The sequence below is a fragment of the Calidris pugnax genome, unplaced genomic scaffold, assembly GCF_001431845.1.
Source record: "Calidris pugnax isolate Ruff unplaced genomic scaffold, ASM143184v1 scaffold188, whole genome shotgun sequence".
Classification (NCBI taxonomy): Eukaryota; Metazoa; Chordata; class Aves; order Charadriiformes; family Scolopacidae; genus Calidris; species Calidris pugnax.
Window position 1 is genome coordinate 5,069,247 of NW_015091257.1, and position 21,763 is coordinate 5,091,009.

Consider the following 21,763-nt stretch of genomic DNA (forward strand, 5'->3'; position numbering starts at 1 on the left):
GTTCAGGTTTGTTTTTATATTATTTTGGATTAAATCAAGAAAAGCAGCTGTTTTTTTTTGTGGGGGGTTTTTTCTTTTTTTTTTTTTTTTTTTTTTTTTTTTTTCACAAAAAAAAGAACCCAAGAAAAAAAAAAAAAAAAAAAAAAAAAGAAAAGAAAAGAGATAACCCCCCACAAAACAAAACAGCTGCTATTCTTGATTTAATCCAAAATAATGTATAAATCAACCTGAGCAGGGAAGCCCCCACAGTTTACATGGAAGAAAGATGCTGTCATAAACCTTCAAGTCTGGAGAATATTTACAGTACCCAGAGCTCAGAAATTGCTGAAACTCAGATATTCATCGGCACTTTCATATGCAGGAACTGAAGCAAAGAGTGACCTCCTTACTTATGTTTAAACTGGAAAGATTGATCAACTTACTTATGGCCAAATTGGAAATCGAAACCAAAAGCAAAATGTTGCTATCTGCTTTTTAGCATCTCACCGCAGGAATTAAAAAGCCAACAGAAAACAATTTATTCTTTGCACTATGATGTAGACTTTTCAAAAGACCAAGTATTTTATTTTTAGTTTTCAAGGCAGTATTGACAGTATTACCATATTCCTCGACGGAACAGGATATTGTATCACAACCTCCAATGTCATCTTTACAGCTTCTACTTTTACTGCTTGTGAATTCCAACAGCTCTTGGTCTGACCACACGCTATTAAAAGATTGAATTAATCATTGCAACCCTTCCTGCTCAGAGCACAGATGGAGAGATACAGCTGGGCAACCAATACATCGGAAAAGTCGATTCTTTAAATACTCCCTTCCTATATTGGATTCTTGGCGGGAGGGGGGTTGTGAAGAAAAAAGAAAAAAAAAAGCTGGCAAGATCATTAAGAGTAGTTCAAACTGCATCTCCTCTCTTCCCACAGACAGAGAATGTAATTTCCATATCCCAATCAAGCTGAAGAGCATCCACCTGAAGGTCACATTCAGATCTGTCTCTTCCAGCTATCAAGACGCTCTGCTGCCACTTAAACAGTCCCCTTTGCTTCCCGTGGCTTCAGTATTTCCATCAAACATAAATAAGTAAGCAGAAGTCACGAGTCGGTATACAGAACTTAAAAGGTAATTGAAAGTTTCTGGAGTATTTCACTTCAGAAAACTGTGCAATCACTTGTGAACTGAAGTGCTTGTTATCATATACAAAGCTCCAGTAATTAGAATCAGGAAGACAGCTACAAGGTGATTAGAGATTATTGGGAAAAATCTAGTTAACAGGAAGGTAGCACATAAACCAATCGGTACTTAAAGCTACCCTGAGATACCTGCAATTAATTAAAATACAAAATGTTAAAATGCACATTTCCATATTATTAAAATCTTCAGAAGCGACTAATGATCAGAAGCCATTACAGCATCGACATTAATGTGAGATAACCCTCCGGTGCTACTGGCTTAATAAAAAAGAGAGAAAATAGCCTCAGCATCCGTTCCTCTCCCTCTCTGCCCTACTTCTCCATCTTTCAAACCAGCCCCTGGCTAATACCTTCATTTCTTCAGCGAGCTGGTGCCCGGTGAAGAGTCCAGACAGCGGCAAAGGCTGTCCACAGACCATCTCTCCTAGGGGTGCCCGTTTGCCCCTCAGTGTCCACCACCAAAGCAGTGGCTCCCAGGTGAGCAAGGCTCTCCTCACTTGCGTGGGGACGGAGGCAGATGCTGACGGGGCTGGGCAACCCTTTGGGGAGCTTCCCCCTGCGGGGGGATGCCTGAGCCTGATGCCCCAACCGCCGGGGATCCGAGATGCTCAACCTTCCGCTGCCACACACCGCCTCCCAGGGCCTCCAGAAGCACAAATGCATGACAGCAGATAGCTTTGTGGCAGCTTTTATTTATTTATTTATTTTAAGAGAGCTCTAATTTTAGACGGGAGTTTTACCGAAGCCCCCCTGAGCCTCTGGACGGAGCTGTTTTCTGTAAGCAAAACTGCTTGAAAATCAATTCTAACTCGGAACGAGAAAATACGTAGGGCACTCACCTGTTTTGTCTTCCAGACAGCTACAACATTTGTTTTCAAAAGATGGAATTTCATTTTATTTTTCTCTTATTTGATAACAGGAGCAGGTCAGAGGTTTCTAATGGATTATGAAAGTCTGCGTACAGAAAGGTCTCGACTGTACTATATATAATTTCCTACTTCTCTCACGGTAGTCCTTTGCTAGGAAAAGACTGATTTCTTTTCAAAATCTTCTTTCTTAACACATGTTGAAGTGATCTCATATTCACACATTTTTCCTTCAATTTTCATCTTTTTCACCAGGAAGGTAGCTGCTTTGCAATAGAGATAGCTAATTTTTTTGAAAGATTTTTTTTAAAAATTAGATGTTTTTATTCCTCAGTGAAAAAATTTTTGAATGAAACTTAATAGGCCATTAATCTAATGCAGATTCCCAGGACTCAGGGAATTAGTTAACTTAAAAGAGCAGCTACTGTTCATGCCCTATAATTGTTCTTCATCAAAATTGTCAAAGATTTTTAATATGCAGAGTTACCACACAGATTAAAAGCTCTCAAAGTATGTCTCCATATAAGAGGCCATCATTCCGCAGTGTCATTATCTGCTATTAATATTTCAATTAGAAAGTATCACACGCTCCTCTACAGAAACACAACTGCTGACAAAACGAGTCCCATTATTGATAATGCTCCAGCAGCGCGACACAAACCTCCTATTTTTATTCCTACCTTTAATTACCTCCTATAAATAGCTTTTCAAACTTTTAAGGGAAAAGCTCATTTGATACAGAAACATGTTGTTGACCGACACCTCCCGACCACCCTGCTTCCGAGAAGGGAGGTGAAGGCTGCAGGGACCACAGCAGCCCTTCTGTCCACCCAGGCGGTGACCCTCTGATCTCACCAGCAGTTCAAAAAGGCCGACTGACACCCTGACAGCCCATCTAAGGGAGTCAGACAGAAATACCAGCACTTTTCAGGCAGCTGGAGTGCTGTGTCCAGTGCTGGGCTCCCCAGTTCAAGAAGGACAGGGAACTGCTGGAGAGGGTACAGCAGAGGCTTCAAAGGCAATCAAGGGAATGAAGCACATCTCTGATGAGGAAAGGCTGAGAGGGCTGGGTCTGTTCAGCCTGGAGAAGACTGAGGGGTGATCTCACCAATGCTTATAAATATATAAAGGGTGGGTGTCAAGAGGATGGGGCAAGACTCCTTTCAGTGGTTCCCAGTGACAGGACAAAGGGCAACAGGCACAAACTGGAACAAAGTAAATTCCATCTGAACATGAGGAAAAACATCTTTTCTTTGAGGGTGGCAAAGCACTGGAACAGGCTGCCTAGAGAGGCTATGGAGTCTCCTTCTCTGGAGATACTCAAAACCTACCTGGATGCGTTCCTGTGCAACCTGTTCTAGGTGAACCTGCTTTGGCAGGGGGGTTGGACTAGATAATCTCCAAAGGTCCCTTCCAACCCCTACCATTCACTGAATTTCACTGAATTTTTAGAGTTGGAAGGGACCATAGAGATCATCTAGTCCAACTCCCCTGCTGAAGCAGGATTGCCTAGAGCTTGTCAGAGCACGTTACTCAGGACTGCATCCAGGCGGGTCTTGAAAATCTCCAAAGAAGGGGACTCCACAACCTCCCTGGGCAGCCTGTTCCAGGGCTCTGTCATCCTCACCGTGAAGAAGTTTTTTCTCATATTTGAGTGGAACCTCTTATGTTCCAACTTGTACCCGTTGTCCCTTGTCCTCTCACTGGCAACCACTGAAAAGAGTGGATGTGAGAGTCAATTCTGTGATTTTGTGATCAGCGCCAGCACAAGCAAGCTTCACCCCTTCTTTCTGTTGCACCTGACCAGCGGATCCAGCTCAAATCCCTACAACAGCCCATTTGGTGTGAAATATTCTTTCAGGACGTGTTTCATTTTTCTTTTTTGAAGAAAAGATGCTTTATTTATTATGACAGGCTTTATAGTCTAATTTTTGTCACACCAAGCTGATAATCAACTTCCAGGGCAGCTGACACATGTGGAGCCACCTCTCATAGGACAAATCTTGCCAAGCTGATGGACAGCAATTACCTATCTACAGCTCTCAGATTCCACCTCCCATTAAATAGCAAAAAAGTTACACCTATGTTTAATATCTGTTTGATGCTAAATGATTCAAATAATTTGAATAAGGCTTTTTTTTTTTTTTTTTTTTGAGAAGCATAAAGGAATTTAGCAATTTAAACATATCAACGGCAGGAAAAAAAGAGCTTGAGGAATAAAAGTCTAAGAGCTTGCACTGGCTTGTTCGGCAGCTCTCTGCTGTTTCCAATATTTCTCTCTCTAGGGCTTTTTCCACAAACATGCAAGGCCTGCATTTCAAGCACACGCCTTACACCGGGCACTGACTTCTTGGTGATTTGAAAGCTATGACCCTAAAATGCAGTTGCTATTCCAGACTCCAGCCTTACATCTCTGTCAGCCCCATGTAACAGGTATCCAAACAGCCAGCCCACTCACACTTGGTCCTCCAGCAGGGCTTTGCCACCAGTTGGGACCTCTCTCAGAAAAAAAATGTGGTAATGGAGAAGGTAAAAACTATGCAGCTCCTTGTAGGGAGAGCAAAGCGAGCTCCTCCCGTCTCTGCAAGCTGTACCAGTCCTTACATCAGCATTTATTTCATTTTATTGCATTTGAAGCTTTGCAACTTTCCATACAGAAAACCCAGCAGCCCTGAGAGTTACACCACCTTCATTTTGGCCACAGTACCACCTCCCTCCCACAACATGTGTCGGTGTCCTGATGCAGTCTGTACCAGCAAAAGCCCACGCTCTGCCCCAGACACGGTTACTGGCATTCCCTATTTTGTCTGGGGAAACAGAAAAATGTTGTTTTGCTGAATAAGCTGCTGCTTCTGCAAGTGTTGCCCTGATGTATGTGGTACCTCTATAAGGGAGCGCTTTGCGTGGCGCGGCAGTACCCCGGCAAAGCCAGCCCTGTGCTGGTTTAGCCTGGGGAAGACAACTGTTTGAGTAAAAAAGCAGTAGTTACAGTCAAACCCAAGGCAGACAGGAGCGATGTCGATACGAAGCAGGACACCCAGAACAACTCACCAGGATCACACCACCTACGCTCCTGTGACGGCAGTGATGTTTCTCCAGGGCTTTTTGCCAGTTCTGTGTATCCCCAGTCCTTTTGCTGCCGCACACACCAGGAAGAAGAGGTCTCGGCATCTCCTCCTCCAAACCCACCACCGACCAAGCCAGAGGAGCACGCTGCAAACTCATTTTGACACAGACCCCCATGCATTTGCAAGCAACAGACGATGCCCGCAGAGATGCTGCCAGCAGAATGGCCACACACTGCCTGCTGAGCCACCCTGGTGGCTCCCATGGCTCCTGGCCTCGGTCCCCTTTGCCACAGCCCTCAGAGAAACCATCCGGCTGTCGGCTGGGTCACACTTGTAAAGATGCCTTCGTCCTTTACAGCAGAGGGTAGCAGCTTGGAAGAATCTGACCTGAATAAACTGGACCTCATAGCTGAATTACCATCATTTTCTGTATCCGTGTGTGGGTATGCATACGCTTGTCTTTCAAGGAAGAAAAAGAATACTTTGAAAATTGGATTAGAAGACTGGAAAAAATTCATTGTTTTCACTTGTGTCTCACTAGAACATTTTGTGATTGTTTTTACTGAGTAAATAAGATTTTTTTAATCACTTTAAAAGTTAAAGTGGAAGAAAAGGATAGATGATATGCCAATAAAGGTCATTAAATTAGTTCATAAACAAGTAAGACCATATGCCACTGGAGCATAACCCTAATGGCCACGGTCAAGCTGAAATCCAGGCTACAACACTGCCCAGGTACTCCATTGTTTTACACCCATTTCCCTGTATTTTCAAATATCCCTTTCCTTCCTGCAGTGTTGGGTGATTACACATAATGACTTTAAAAGATCAACTGCAAAAATTACCCAGGAGAAACCACAGGAGGAATAAAGTTACATGCCTACAACTCAGTGCAAAGAACTCTGCTGGAGCCTACCAGGCACCACTGCTGGCAGCCTCTGCAGCTCCTAAAACTCGCTTCTCACTCGAGTTAGTTGCTCTTTAAATATCTGTACCATATAATTAGGAAATACAGCATCATCGAGAGGACAAGGATTTTGCATTTCTTGACCTTTTTCTGACTAATTTTCAGCAGACTATTTAATGTTAAAGTTGTACGCTGTGCAATGCAGCGATTCCAGTTATGAATGCACAAGTAAGACTGGCATATAGGTGGTGGCATTAATTAGCACGAAAGCACTCCAACAGGCAGGGTAGATGATATCTGTATTCACACTGGATGGCTTTATTCATTAACAAGATGTTATTTTTGAAAAATATGTCCAAGAAGCCCTTGTATATCTGCTGTAAGAAGCACTTCATAGCACAAACGTTCCATTTCCAGTTATCCAGGTTATAACCAATTGCCAAAAAGCCCGCACTTACCGCCCTGCAGGCACTCTCTTCACCGGGATACGTTCAGTGAAAAAATTACAAACTCATCTCTTCACTGTGTCAGTCCTCGCTCATAAATACGTAGTGCCAGTAATGTTTAATTTATACTTAGAGAGCTGTTTTCATTCTGTGTAATATGTAGATTGTTGTAACCCTTATAAGCCGTTTGCAATGGTACCACTGAACTTTTTTTTAAGGAATGAGGTCTGATGCCACCTCATCCATAATTTCCTTAGCAAGGACAGATTGAGATGTTTGTTAAAAGACTGTTATACAGAACTATCTGTTTCAGTTCTAAAAATAACCTGCTTAGGGCAGGGAGCATCCTCTGGGTTGACTTTGTAAAACATTTGATGTATGGGCCCTAATATCAGCTGTTTTGGTACAAATTGCTAAGACGGAGCATCGCCCGCCGCCTGCTGCAGCTCACTGTGCCCGGGCAATCAAACCTTTGCCCGCAGCGTTGGACTTAAGACACACTGTAGCAGATTAAAAACTTAATCCCAAATTCATTGAACGCTCGTAAGGCTCATTAACTTCAATCCCTCATTTGTGCTGTGAGAAATGCTGGCTTGAGATCTGAGGTCAGGAGGTGATGGAGCTTTGCCTTCATCTGGCACGACTTCGTTTTCTCACACCGGTGAAGCCAACGTCACAGATAACTCAGCTTGTAGGAGACGAGTATTTCCTCACAGTTGGAGGGTGTTTAGTTACACCACAACGTTACCAACATGTCAACAATAGAAAAGGGGAAAAAAAAGGTTTTCACTGTTCCTCCTTCAGAAACAAGTTCAGTGCACTTTTTAGGTCCAACTTTCCTATTATTTTTTTTTCTCCAGGCTAATTTGAAATATTGCGCAATGTTAAGAATCACGGTTAGACATTCCCTCAGACAATGAAATGTCCATGTCTCAGAAAGCATACTCTGGCAGAAAACAGTCACACTATGAAAAGCAGAAGCGTATCAGAGCCAAGGGCTCCTACTCAGCCTTACACAACTCAGAGGGTGTTTTGGGTAGGATGGGGGATGTAGTTTCCTTGTCCAATGAATGTTCTGTGAAGCATCAAACCTCTCCTAGCAAAGCACAAATATGGTAAAAGGAAAGCAAACATCCTAATTTTATTACAAACTTATGACCCTTTTTTTTTTTTTTTTCTTAAAAGGAATCCTGATGTGAAGGAAAATATCACTGCTTTTTGGTTATTTGCTTTAGCAACAGTAGCTGTCCATTTTTTTTTTTCCTTGCTGGCAATAACCCCATTTAGAACTTGCTATATTCCACCACATCTGCAGCATTAATGCAATAATTCATACACTATGACAAAGCCACAAACCCAAAATCACTGTGTCTGTAATGACATCTGTAATTTAGAAACTGCACAGATGGGAAGCTTGAACGGCAACGGTTTCTGAAGACACCAAGGTGGTGGTGGGGTGTGCGTATATATAATTATGACATCTCTGCTCTATGACTGTCCAAATCTGGACTCTTGTCTTGTCTGCAAGACAAGATAAAAATCACATAATCTTAGTGGCAGAGACAGCAAAGTATTTCATAAGACTTTGTTCAATATACTAAAAGCTTCACCATAACCAAATTCAATCAAGAATTACATGTCAGCGCTCATCTAACTTAAATACTACTCCAGCACAGAGCACTGGAGTCCCAGGTAAACCATTGACCTATTCGTGGTGGTATCTGCATGGTATCTGCATGGTCTGATGGTCAAGCAAACTGACATATTATGACTCTACTACAAAAATATCTCTAAAAATAACATCACGGGGTCCATGGCTACTTCCTCCAGCCTTGCAAAACTTTATGAGGCTGCTTCAGTGCTCACATCTGAGCCAAATAAGATCTCTGGTTGTGCAACATGTCCCACACAGGCAGCCTGATGGTGGACTCCACATGATGTCCTGCGTGACTAAAGACCTCCTCCCACCCAGCAGTAAAGCTTTACATTCCTCAGCTGCATTTCTACAACCTCCGGTGCCTTCAACTGAAGCGTGACTGAGTGGAATTTGGTTAAACAACTCTTTTTATGATGTAAAGGAACAATTACACTTTACAGCTCATTTTCTTGAGTCGCAGCATCTCTAATGCCCATAGAGTTTGCTCTGTCACCTAAACAGGATCAGAGAATGGAAGGGGTTGAAAGGGACCTTCAGAAGTCATCTGGTCCAACAGCCCCCCCGCCAAAGCAGGGTCACCTACAGCAGGCTGAACAGGAACACATATGGGCGGGTTTTGAATCTCTCCAGAGAATGAAACTCCACCACCTCTATGGGCAGCCTGTTCCAGTGCTCTGTCACAAGCAGATCCTAGTCCAAACAGTCCCAAAAAAGCAGAGACATTGAGTGACTGCAGAAGTTCCTAACTGCACAACCAGCTAACGCTCGGAGTGAAGTACCACGTTTATTGGCATAGTGCTGACCTGAAAGCAAAGGCCACGTAACCTTTGCAAGATACCATCTGCCCATCTTTAGACCCAAATGCCCAACTGGCACAAACACGATCCGTCGCCCGGCTCTGAAATCCATCAGTGCTTCAGCTGCGCGAGCACTAAGCAAACACTCAACCTTCCACCTACAACATCGGACCCACATTTGCCACCTTTCCTTTGTTCTACATTAACAAGGAGCAAAAGTTCCTGTTTATCAAGGAAGGAAGGACCAAGCAATAAAAATGCTCACTCATATCTGGTGAAACTGTTGATTTTATGCTTGTTAAGTTTAAATCACCTAAACTGAAAGATCCTCGCAAGCAGAATAATGACTAAACAAAAGAAGGTTGTTCTTTTGCTTGTACGCTCACTGAAATACCAAGGGTCCAGTTCCATATTGCTACGATGCAGGTACCAGGGCTGAAAAAGGAATGCTTACATTTAAGCCTTTTACTCTCATAATTTTACCTAAAAATTTGTAATTCTTAACATTTCACATTCTTCCATATTTTGGTAAAACACAGTTGCAATTGCCTCCCTCAACAACAGAAAAATAAAGACTTCCAGCTTACAAGTTGTGGGGGGAAATATTTCTCTTACTTCTGAAGCCCACCTACATTTGGGACCTCAAGTGCTTGAATAGCTCACTTCAGACGGAATGATCCTATGGATACTGACCTTTGAAGCAGAACCAAACACAAAATTGATACATGTAAAATGAAAACTTGTGGTTTGTGTTTAAAAAAGCACGGCATACACAGCCCACCTCAAAATACCACTATTTAAAAGATATTTAAAGAGATACACGTGTGATGCCGGCATTTCTAGTGGTTCTGAAAGCAGAGCAGGCAAAACAGATTGCTTTTAGAGATTAAACCCCTAAAACTGTTTTGACACCTAACTCGGGGAGTTGCTGCAGAGGGTCTGAAGGCTCCTTTTTAGGCCACACCTTGCATCATTTTAATCATAGCCTAAAAATAAATGTAAAAACAATTACTCATGTTGTAGTCTCGGTGTTTGCAAACTGATCACTCTGTGATTGTTACTGTCTGCACAATCCTCTTCCCAGGGTGGTCAACCAGCCCAGGGAAGGAGCAGGACCAGGGGAAAAGCCCTCACCCATCCCCTTCCTTCAGGCATGTGCAGATCAGAAAGGACCTTCAGCAACACAAAAAAACACAGGGAAAACATTCTGGAGGAATCGGTTTTCCTTCTGCAGAGCCCAGAAACTTTCCTAAGCAGCCTAGAGACAGGCCAGAAACGCAGCCAACAGACCAACGTTGCAGACTGAGCCGAGCCCATCATTGCAGGAAGAGTTTCCCAGTCCCTGCTGGTAATAACGTCAGATATTCGTGGATTCCACCTCTGGGTAAAAAAAAAGAATTTTATCTTCCGTCAGCTCCAATATGCATTGGCAAAAAAAAAGGCACAGAAAAGCATATGCAATACTCTTAACAACTGACAAATAGTTTCTTATATTATCTGTGAATTTATCTCTCCAAAAAGAACCATGAAATCTTCGTGAACGTCCCCCAAAGTAATGAAGGGGAGGTGGGGTGGAGCAGACAGGGCACCAACAAGGTGGTTAGTCTGTTTGCAAGGCTACAAAAGAACTAGTTCCTGTGAGCGCTTTTAAGTTCACCTGGGGATTGCATCATACTTCCAGTACAACGTGCAGAAGGTTGCTCTTTTCTCACCTCATTTCTCTGACCAGGCATGCAGAAACCTCCTAGCAGCAATGCTGCTGTCGCCTTCCTAACCCCATGGGGGTAAGCTATTTAGTTTATTATTATCCTCCTCAACCTACTGCTCCTGCAAACCAGCCAGCCAAGCACGTACAGCACAGGTGAGCTCCTGCCTAGTTTCACCACATGGTGAAAGCACACAGGTAACATTCTCCTCTTCTTGCACTCTGAATTGTAAGAGCCACGCAGCAATTAACACGCTGCAAAGACCAGTGCCAAGATAGAATCATACAATCATAGAATCGTCTAGGTTGGAAGGGACCTTAAAGATCATCTAGTCCAACCATCAACCTAACTCTGGCAAGAAAAATAAATAAGAAATAGGCAATAAAAAAAACCACTAAACCATATTCTTGAGGACCATGTCAACCCATCTTCTGAACACCTCCAGGATGGTTCCTCAACCACTTCCCTGGGCAGCCCATTCCAATGCTTAATAACCCTTTCCATGAAAAATGTTTCCTAATATCCAATCTAAACCTCCCCTGGTGCTACTTGAGGCCATTTCCCCTTGTCCTATCTCCTGTGACTTGGGAGAAGAGACTGACCCCCGCTTCTCTACACCCCCCTTCAGGTAGTTACAGAGCGTGATAAGGTCTCCCCTCAGCCTCCTCTTCTCCAGGCTGAACAACCCCAGCTCCCTCAGCCTCTCCTCATAAGACTGACTCTCCAGACCCCTCACCAGCTTCATTGCTCTACCTCGGTAGGAAATAAAACAGGTCTTAAAATCTGGGAGAAGAGAAGCACACACAGATGGCTCTGCTCATCCACAAGCCTGGCTCTTTCTCACCACAGCGCTGGCTCCCTCGGGACCTGCCAGTTTTACCATCAGCAGCAAGTTCTTGGATTGCATGGGAATGTGTGTCTGTGGTAGATGACAGAGGCTGGGTCAAAACAGCGTTGGGACACAGCCATTTCAGCCTGGGCTTCCCACACTAGAGGACAAGTTACAGTAACACCTCGTTCTTCCCTTCCTCTCTGCTGTCCTGTTACTGAAAACTCCTCCTGGCTATTCAGGGGTGCGGGGCTTTGAAGCCGACAGAGCTCACTGGAAACACCAAGAAGCGTGCAAAGCGCTTGTTTTACACAGTTCTGAAATGTCAGATTACGGGAGGGTTAGTCATTTAGTATTTTTAAACGTTGTGGGGATTTCAGACAGGAATTGCAGACGCCTGTTACAATTTCAGCATTTTTCCTAGGTGGACCCACTTCCTATTTATTCTCATCAACGAAGCAATCGAGTTTTGCAGATGTAATTGTTATTAAATTTCTTCTGTTCATCTAAGTTCTACCGTCTGCTCACAAAACTTAAATTTGGGGCCAAACCCCTGTGTGCATCCCAGCGCACAACTAGACTACCACCCAGAAAACAGAACTGTGTGGTTTTTTGCAAAAGCACTTTATTTTTCTCAGACACACAGACACACTCAATCAGAAAACCACGTTTGAGAAGATGAAGTTTTCCCTTGGAGCACAGCGTTCATGACGTGGGATGGGATGTTTCTGGCATGAGCTTTCCTGATGCTGACTTGACATCTTTGTTGTTATGACTCTAAATTCCTATCACTGTAAACCTCACTGATGACTCATGAGAAAAAAAGCACGTTAAAAAAGAGAATGAAAGCCTTTCAATCACAGTGTCTGTAAAGACAGGGTGATTACAGAGAGACACAAAATGTCTAAAATGTAAAAGCAAAGTGGCATCTGTCGAAGAAATAAAAGATTAATTTCTCATTCCTGAGTGCATGTATTTGGGGACAATGACAAATTCAGAAAATCATATGGAATCAAAGAAGTTGCCTTTTTAAGAACAACCTTATTCTGCATTGCTTGGGGAATCACTGTTGGATGTAACATCGTGCACACGCAGCTACAGACAAACACAGACATGCTTTCAGCCTACTAAGAAAACCAGAGGAATTAATTCTCTACAAAGGTCCCTTCCAACCTAGATGATTCTATGATACTATGATTCTATGAAATATACCTAGATAAATTATTATACTATCACAAGCACTTACAGATACATTTTAATTAGTCTTCTACCTAAAAGCACTAAAATAAAGGCAACATTTCTTACTTAATTTATTTCAAATAAAAGGATCCCCTCCTGTCTCTGGTGTACTTAAAAACAGGACTACCCTGCCGCTTCTGAATACCTCTGGCCATGGTATGTGTAACAGTACAACCACTATAAATGTTACCCCCAAAATATCTATCAAATAAGAACTGTAGCTTTAGCCTCTACATAAAATCTTTATTTGAATGCCACAGAGTACTCTTTTCTATACTGGCATTAAATACAGAAGTATCTGTCTGAATAATCACACAATCTCCCAGGCACAGCTTCAGCCTAGAGCACAAACTAGCATCATTTTAAGACGTTTACCTTAAAAACCCAACCAACCAGAGCAGCGCAGGTCTTGTTCCTACCCCAACATACAATAAGGACTGTTATTGCTTATTGTGCCATTTTCCTAGCTGTGCTGAGCCCGATTCCCCAGCATTTTCCCCCTTACGTAGGCAGTTTTGGTCCAAGTGAGCAATGCGTTCAAATGCTCCAGGGGGAGGAATCACTGGCTCTGCCTTTTTGCAGCACGGCACAGGCACTGCAGCCCGAGCAGACAGGAATAAGGACCCAGTTTAAACTCATTTTACATGGAGTTAACCTGTTCTCTAAGAACAATGTCTCTGTAAGAGAAGAAAAACACGCCGGGGATCAGGGCTCCTCCTCCTCCCTGCTGCTCCCACCTGGAGCTCTGCCCAGGCAGAGGAGACAGGGCTGAGGAGGGCAGAGATAAAGTAGGATTTTGCAAATTCAAGCCACTGGAAATAAGTACTAATTGTAACACATGGAAACCAGCACACGTGTGCTGCAGGTGAGAGTCTTTTCAACATCTCTGAAAAAAAAACCAAGATTTATCAGATCACCACTTCAAAGCGTTGCAGCCGGCAGCATCGCCTCTGTGGACACTAACCTTTTCTTCTGGCAGCAAGGGAAATCAACGCCACCCTGCACGGAAATGTCAACATGAATGCTCAAAAATCACAATATTAACATTTCAGAGTCAGAGGGACTCTCACTTGAAAACAGTTTCTGCAACAGTCTTTGCATTTTTAAAAAGGTATAAATCAAGTTTTAGGACTTAAAAAGTTTTAAAACACAAGGTAAACTGAAAGACAGTGTTTTAGGGTGTTTGTTTTTTTTTTTACAGTAAATTCACTTCCCTTGTGGTTTCTTAACCCAACTGCAGGGACACTGAAAATGACTGTAGAAACAGTAAAAATCTATTTAATTGATTTTTATTGTTCAACCTAAAGGAAATGCTTTTGTATGTAAAGATGACAGCATTATACAGCAACTGTAGGGATGTTTAGAAATTCCAGTTTAAGTAACATCAAGTCATTAGACATGCTTTAATGATGTGCTTTTAAGGCAGATGTAAAATTACACTGTATCTTTAAATTCTCTCTACAGCACCAAATAATAATGTTATGAAAAAAGAAAAAACAATTCTGCAATTTGCCTGTATCCCCTAAAAATAAAACATATCTTTAATTTGGCAGATGACTAGTCATTCAGATACCAAAAAACAAAAAAAAAGCCACAAAACATAAACAAGACACCAAAAAACAAACAAACAAAAAAAAAGCCACAAAACATAAACAAAAGCAGGAGCCAAAGCAAGACAGTCTTCTCAGCATAGCCAAAAAGACAGCCTAGCCTATGCAGCACTGTACCACCAAGTGGGATCACCAAGACCTTCAGAAAGACATCATCCTCTGAGAAGGACCCTCAGAAACAGTGACCACCGAAAGGAGTACAGCACGAAGAGACTAAAATGCAATTTTTCCAGCATACAGTTTCTTTTACCCAGTTGTCAGGGAATACGTAAAATGAACTACTTCCGTGTTCAATCCCGCTTCAGAAACGATGTCCTCAGGCAGCCCCTTCCTTTTGAGCTCTCACACAAAAAGGAAAAAATCATGAACTACACGTCACTTTTAAGTTTTCAGAGGTCCTATAAAACATTACAAATAACCAATTAGTGTTTCTTTTGCTTTTAATATTTCCACCTGCATACAAATGCTGCTGTAAAGCTAATTGGACCACCATGACATTAATTAAAGAAAACCCTCCAAATTAATCTAATACAGTGCTACGACAGAAACTTAAAATAATACACCCTTTTCACAAATAATCCAGAACTTTATTCCCTTCATTTAAAGCGAGGCACCTCAGACATGGTTTGCTGGAAAAATTCACCTTTTCAACTTAAGTTTGGTTCAGGGTTTCCCTTTTGTCTTCACAGTAATCCCTGATGGCAGAGAGAGGCGAAATGTGTGCAGAGGTAGGTCAGTCACACAAAACTCCCTTTAGTTGGCTTGTTAACCCTAAAAAACCTTGTCTAGGCCATCGTATTTTAATCCTGAATTGGAAATACTTAGCTGGCGGCAAAAGGCAACTCTTCTTTTGACATAAAGTATGTACTCCGAGAGCCTGTTTAAAAATGTACTTTTCCAGCATGAAAGCACTCAAAAGCTGAAGTTCCTCTATTGCCCCTCCAAAAAGATGTCTCAGCTGTACCGAAGAGAAAGGGAAACATTAGGCTGTGGATTCAAATTAGCTGTCAAGAAACATGTACATAAATCTGATTTAATAGCGTAATTTGGAAATGTGTTCTGGGCCCACCCTTGGCAGTATCACCACAGCTTAATTCATGTTGTAGCAATATTTAAAACAGCTCCGCAACTTTGGTTCTCCACCCAACTAAACAACAGAAAATTATGTCATTAAATGAAAAACACCACACGTATTTAAGCGAGAGAAACCATCTATAAACTTCTGACATTTTTCATCTTCATTTTTTTTTAATCCAAAAGATTTGTACAGCTTTTTTTTTTTTTTTTAATAACTTACAGGTTCAAAAGGAAAATAAATGCATAGCTTCAAAACCTTAGAATATAACCTCCCCTTGTTGCAGAAGAGTTCAAAGTCATAAAGTGCTGCAGATATGAACACACATCAGACAAATAAACTAGTAACTAACTTATTTTTCTGGTTTATTTAACAATATTCCAGGCTTAGAACATTAAATAAAAATCTCACAGACAATGGGTAGGACTAACAATGGCTTTGTGGGTTTCTTGGGGTTTTTTTTCTTCTCTTTTTTTTTTTTTTTTTTTAAAGAACTCAGACACATCAATTGACCCGACTACAGTTTGATTTTGGATACCAAAAAATAAAAGGAAGCTGGAAGGAAGAGAGTAGTGCATCGCACCGATCTCAGCAAAACTGCCTGCAAGCGTCACGGCGTACGTTTAGCCCTAGAAGGATGAAGATGGGACACGGGAGATGGATGCTGCCAAGAGGGGCCGGCCGCACGGCGGGCAGGGGGGAAGCGGTGCCCTGGGCTGGGCCTTGGCTGCGAGGGCAGGGGCTCTGAATTCACACTCCTGTGAGAGAGGGCCCGCAGGCCTCCCACCAGCATTCGCACAGCTCCTCGCGCCGTGGCAGCAGGTGGAGGTGGTGCACGCGGACGGACGCGACTGACACCAGCTGGCACTCAAGGGACATGAAAGCCAAGACAGGGGTGTCACAAGAGCTCGGGTAACATCAAAAAGGGACCTGCTGGATGGCGCTCCCTGCCACTGCTTGGCTTGGCTGCCCTGGCAGGTTCCCTGCTACGCACCTGCGGGAGTTACGCGCCTAGGAGCAGCGACGCTCGCCGGGATGCACTGTGCGGGTACTTTTTTACAAGTGCAAATTAATTTTTCAGGGGGCTGGAGAGTGAAAACCCGGGCTTACCGACAGCCAAACACGGGCCACACCGCCTGTTAAATGCATTTTTTCTTAAACTTGCCTGGGTAGTTCGCTACTATTTACTCCTTTACTCTAACCTCTGTCTGTTCTACCCACTCACCCACCCCTTCCCACCACCTACAAAAACACAGAGGCCTCAAACTTGCAAAGACTATTAAATCAAAACATAAACAAGCAGTTGGGCAATACATTCAATTCCATCCAAATTCTCATGTTTTTTTCTGTTCCTCCTGGATGGGCTCCTTCTACAACCAAACGTCTGTGGGTACCACAGTGATGAAAAAAAAAAAAAACCAACTTTCTTCCTCCAGAACAGTAACAGCCCATCTTCAATAGACCTTGTTCCAGGAAGGTTACCCTCCACATCGCCGTAGACTAAAGCCAAGGTGGGGGGGCCAGACACCAGTAACAAAACCAAAACCACAAGCAAACCTTAACTGTAACTGGACAACGCCAAGAGTCCTCCCCACACCTCAGGGAAACATCATAGAATCACAGAATTGTCTAGGTTGGAAGGGACCTTTAAGAGCATCTATAGTCCAACCATCAACCTAACTCTGATTTAAAAAAAAAAAAAAAAAAAACATACAAAAGAACCCCCCACATTACTAAACTATGTCTCTAAGCACTATGTTAACCTGTCTTCTGAACACCTCCAGGGATGGTGCCTCAACCACTTCCCTGGACAGCCCATTCCAATGCTGGATAACCCTTTCTGTGAAGAAATGTTTCCAAATATCCAATCTGAACCTCCCCTGGTGCAACTTGAGGCCATTTCCCCTTGTCCTATCTCCTGTGACTTGGGAGATGAGACCAACCCCCACTTCTCTACACCCTCCTTTCAGGTAGTTGTAGAGAGTGATGAGGTCTCCCCTAAGCCTCCTCTTCTCCAGACTGAACAACCCCAGCTCCCTCAGCCTCTACTCATAAGACTTACTCTCCAGACCCCTCACCAGCTTCGTTGCCATTCTCTGAACCCGCTCCAGCACCTCAATGTCTTTTTTGTGTTAAGGGGCCCAAAACTGGACACAGCACTCAAGGTGAGGCCTCACCAGTGCCGAGTACAGGAGGCATCACCTCTTGGGTCCTACTCGCCACACTGTTCCTGATATAGGCCAGGATACCATTGGCCTTCTTGGCCACCTGGGCACACTGCTGGCTCATGTTCAGCTGACAGTAGACCAACACCCCCAGGTCCTTTTCTGCCAGGCTGCTCTCCAGCCATTCTTCCCCAAGCCTGTAGCTCTGCCTGGGGTTGGTGTGACCCAAGTGCAGAACCCAGCACTTGGTCTTGCTGAACCTCAAAATGCTGGCTGCCATCCCACTCCATGCCAAGCGTGAACTCTAATCTTGTTTATGACCTGCAATATTTCATAAAAGACAGGGAGCTCGGGGTTGGTTTTCTTTCATTTTTTCCTTGTTTGCCAAGTTCTTAAAAAGGGTTTGGAACACTCAGGCATAGAGACACAAAGGGAACAATTACAATACACAACAACTAATGGAAAACAGTACTCAAACATTAGACTGGAGTGGACTGAAGTCCACTCTACAAACTGAAAATCAAAAAAAGACAAGAAGGAAAAAAAAAAGTTTTTAAGTGCTAACATAATAAAAAACAATCTTAAAGACTCACTAAATACATGTGGGGAAGTGTAGGGGTCCCCTTCTTTTAAATATATTTACATAATATTAAAGCTTTTTGTTTTGCTCTTCTCGCCAACAAAAATTTTCTAGCTACCCTGGACGAAGTCCCCATTTAAATTAAGAGGTTAAGGATTTTGTAACACAGACAGACTGTTAGACCCGCGGCCCTTACACGTCTCGCCGCCCTCTCTCTCCCCCCACCGTGGAGGGACGTGATGCCTTGCCCGCTTTGCACCAAGAGAGGGTAACACAAAGCTGGCCCAACCCCACGCACGCTTCCCTACCACTTTGTAAAAGCACAAGAGACTACAATCAGGGCTTGCCTAGACATCAAAAAAATAAAAAAAAAAAAGGGTTTGCCATTTAGCTGCTGCAGTTAAATGGTAAAACCAGACTAATGTGAACACAGAAATACCAGTTTAGAAGTGTTTATACCATTTACAGCACACTGGAAAGAAAAAATAACTTAACCCGGTATAAGTGCATCCACACTACAGCCTATGCCAGCACAGTATCAGTTAAAATAATAACACATCAGTCCCCTAATTGACAGAATTATACCAGCTGAACTTTTCTAGCATAGACCAGGCCTAAGACATGAGGTAGTGAAAAAGAAAATCAGGCTCAAGATCTTTTTTCATTCCATAGCATCATTACACTCTAAAAATCTTTGCTGCTCAGATTTACGGATTTTAAACATATTGTTTTAAAATCCAAAATTTAAAGCTAACATCCTGAGTCACACAGGATTTACAAATGGAGGCATAAATCTTAGAAACTCCCTCGCTTAGGGTCCTAATTCAGGAAAACATTTTTATGATAGAAAGCACATAAGCATGTGTTTGTCTCCCACTGAAGTGAGCGGAAAGGAAGCACATGGGTAAGTGCTTTCTGAAATCTGGGCCACAATCAGAAATCACGGTCTTTGTCGAATTTATTTCCTCATTCATTTCAGTGCTGTTTAATCACAAGTCATTCATGTTTTAAGACAGTGGGAAAAACATAGACAATGGAAGCTAAATCAAGTTTGTTACAACCATTCAATATTTACAGCATTCATAGCATAAAACAGAAGTATTTTTGGTAACTTAAGACAAATACCTTTTTGTTTGTTTGTTTGTTATTAAATGTACCGCAGCAGTTCTGTTAAAAAAACCCACTGTCTCGGATATTAAAGAAATTGTTGTTTACATTTACCGAGTCATTTAAATTAAAAATCTGTTCCTGTTCCAAACCCCACTCTCCTTCATCTTCATCCTCCGGTTCTGCCTCGGACCCATTCCGACTGTTTTCATACAAAAAGATCTGCTCATCCACATGAGCTGGGGCTAACCGGTTTCTCTTTGCACTTACAACATTAGCAGAAGAACCAAAAAGGCGTTCAGGGAAAACCCTTGTGGCCAAAATACACCAGTATTTTTGAAGAACCTTTGGTAAAACTGGAAACAGCGCTAGTCTGTCAGACCACCACTTCAGCGGGTCTTCGTTCAAACCGAGGACCTTTTGTGTCTTGAAGTTGCTCAACTCCTCAACAATCTGAGCGTGCCATTCCTCCTGGTCTTCCACACCTCCCGTCTGGCAAAAGATCTCTGCGAGCATGTTGTTGATGACGCTGGTAGGAGGAGGAGTAGAAGAGATGATGATTTTTTTCACAGGGGGCTCTTCTGAAACAGCGAAGAGTTTTTCTTCAGTCCTAAAGGTATTTTCTTTTACTTTCTCCAGCAGGCTTTTCGCTTCTTCCACCACTCTGTTTTCAACCTGCTGCCGCTCAAAGGCTGAAAGAAATGGCAGTTTTTTGTAGCGGGGATCCAAGAAAGTTGCAACGTTGAGAAACATGTCTATCTCAGGCGTGTGCTGGTAGGTGGTTGACAGCTCTTTAGCAATCACCTCCTTTGCCATGCTGATTTCTTTCAAATCGTTCTCTTTGATGTTCAGGGTAGTATTGAGAAGCATGTGGAGAAGTGGCTTCACCATGCTTATCGTGGGGTACTTTGAAGCAGACATCATCTCTGCGACCTGCTTGAAAGGCTGCAGCAGCTCCACCAGCCCTTCGATTGTATTCCACTCGCTGGCTTCCAGCATGAGGTGGTGGTTGTTGCTGTCCTCCACCAGGACAGCCGCAATGACAAACTGCTGCTCCTTGAGGCGCTGCAGCATCGCGAGCGTGCTTCCCCACCAGGAAACACGGTCGCTCACCAGCATGCAGTGGAGGATATTCTGCTGCTTCTGCTTCTCGCTCAGCATGTACATGGCAACCGTAGACTGCTGAAAGTACTCCACCAGCTTGCGGCACCTGGCAAGAAGGCTGCAGAGCTTAGGGAGCTGAAAAGCCTGTTGTATTCCTGCGTTAAAAGTGTGCCCCAAACAAGGCATCTGTACGGGAATATCTAGGAGAGAGCAAGCTTTCACAATGTCTTTACTGTAATCTGTTGTAGCACCAAAGACTTTTGTATTGATCCCCCACTCGATGAACGTTTCATACAGGACTCGCGTGATAGTCTCGGCGGTGTTATCCTCCGACACCTCAAACGTTTTTAAACACCGCGAGTTCACCACCAAGCAGTTGGCAGGGCTGCTGCTGAGAAAGTGAACCGCGACAGTCACGTACGACCTGTTCTGGTTTTCGCTCCTCCACATGTCCGTGGAGATGCCACACCACAGGATCCCGGTGAGCTCCTTCAGCACAATTTCTCTAGTGGCATTGTACTTTTCGGGAATAGCTTTCGCACAGAAGTACTTTCGACTAGGAAGTTCATACCTGGGGTCTGCCGTTCTCAAGAGGGCCTTGAAGGTGGGTTCATCAACAATAGAGGCCGGATACATGCCCTCGCAGATCAGGCTGATGACTGCAGATGTCAGGTCCTGATGTTTTTTGTTTTCGTAGTTCTGGTAGGTCTTCATGATGAGGCTATCTTGAATGACCTGCTGCGACGACTCCGGCTTGATTTTGGAAAATGCGGTGGCAAAGGCTTCCCTCATTTGCTCGGTGTTGCTTTTCACAAATTCGCAGAACTCGTCTGGGTGATTTTTCTCAAGGTGGTAGGAAAGGTTGGATGTGTTTCCTGAATAGGCAATCTGTGCCATGCAAATACGGCAGTAGATCTTCTTCCACTGCAATATGCATCCTTCTGCATTGGTATCAAACCCGAAGTACTTCCACACTTTACTCTTTGCTCTTGGGTGAGCCACTAACTTTAGGTCTGATGGGGAACCTTCTAAACTTTTATTCTCCATTGCTTCTTGGCCACCGTCCCACCTTTTGATCCTTCACTCATTAATGAGTACCTGATAAAGGCAGTAAGATAAAGATACAATGAGAAAGCACAAGTTTGACCACACTTAACTATGTGAAATCAGCGTTTCTGCAAACGTATCAAGAAACCTACCTTACTAATTACATTTGCAAATTTAAAGATGAGATTTGCAGGAAGTGTACCTACAAGAAACCCATCAGAATGTCAAAAATTAAGAAGGGTTTTAATGTATCATATTCTGCTGTGAGACTGAGCTAGAAGATCTGCGTAAATCTTGCTTCTGGAATTACGTAATTCTGGGTCCAGAGAGCGTAACCACCACCACAGAGCTGATCCATTACTGTCACACA

The 21,763-nt window shown here is 43.2% G+C and overlaps 2 protein-coding genes across 6 annotated transcripts in view; both read right to left on the reverse strand.

Annotated features, from left to right (window-relative positions):
• DHRSX (dehydrogenase/reductase (SDR family) X-linked) overlaps positions 1 to 21,763 on the reverse strand; it is a 233,957-nt gene that overhangs the window by 154,870 nt on the left and 57,324 nt on the right. The window lies entirely within an intron of this gene.
• On the reverse strand, positions 14,324 to 21,447 carry ZBED1 (zinc finger, BED-type containing 1). Its single transcript, XM_014960303.1, has 2 exons — positions 19,261 to 21,447; positions 14,324 to 15,273 (listed from the first exon to the last, which is right to left on the reverse strand). The coding sequence occupies exon 1, from the start codon at positions 21,391 to 21,393 to the stop codon at positions 19,306 to 19,308; it is 2,088 nt and encodes a 695-aa protein (XP_014815789.1). The 5' UTR covers positions 21,394 to 21,447; the 3' UTR covers positions 14,324 to 15,273; positions 19,261 to 19,305.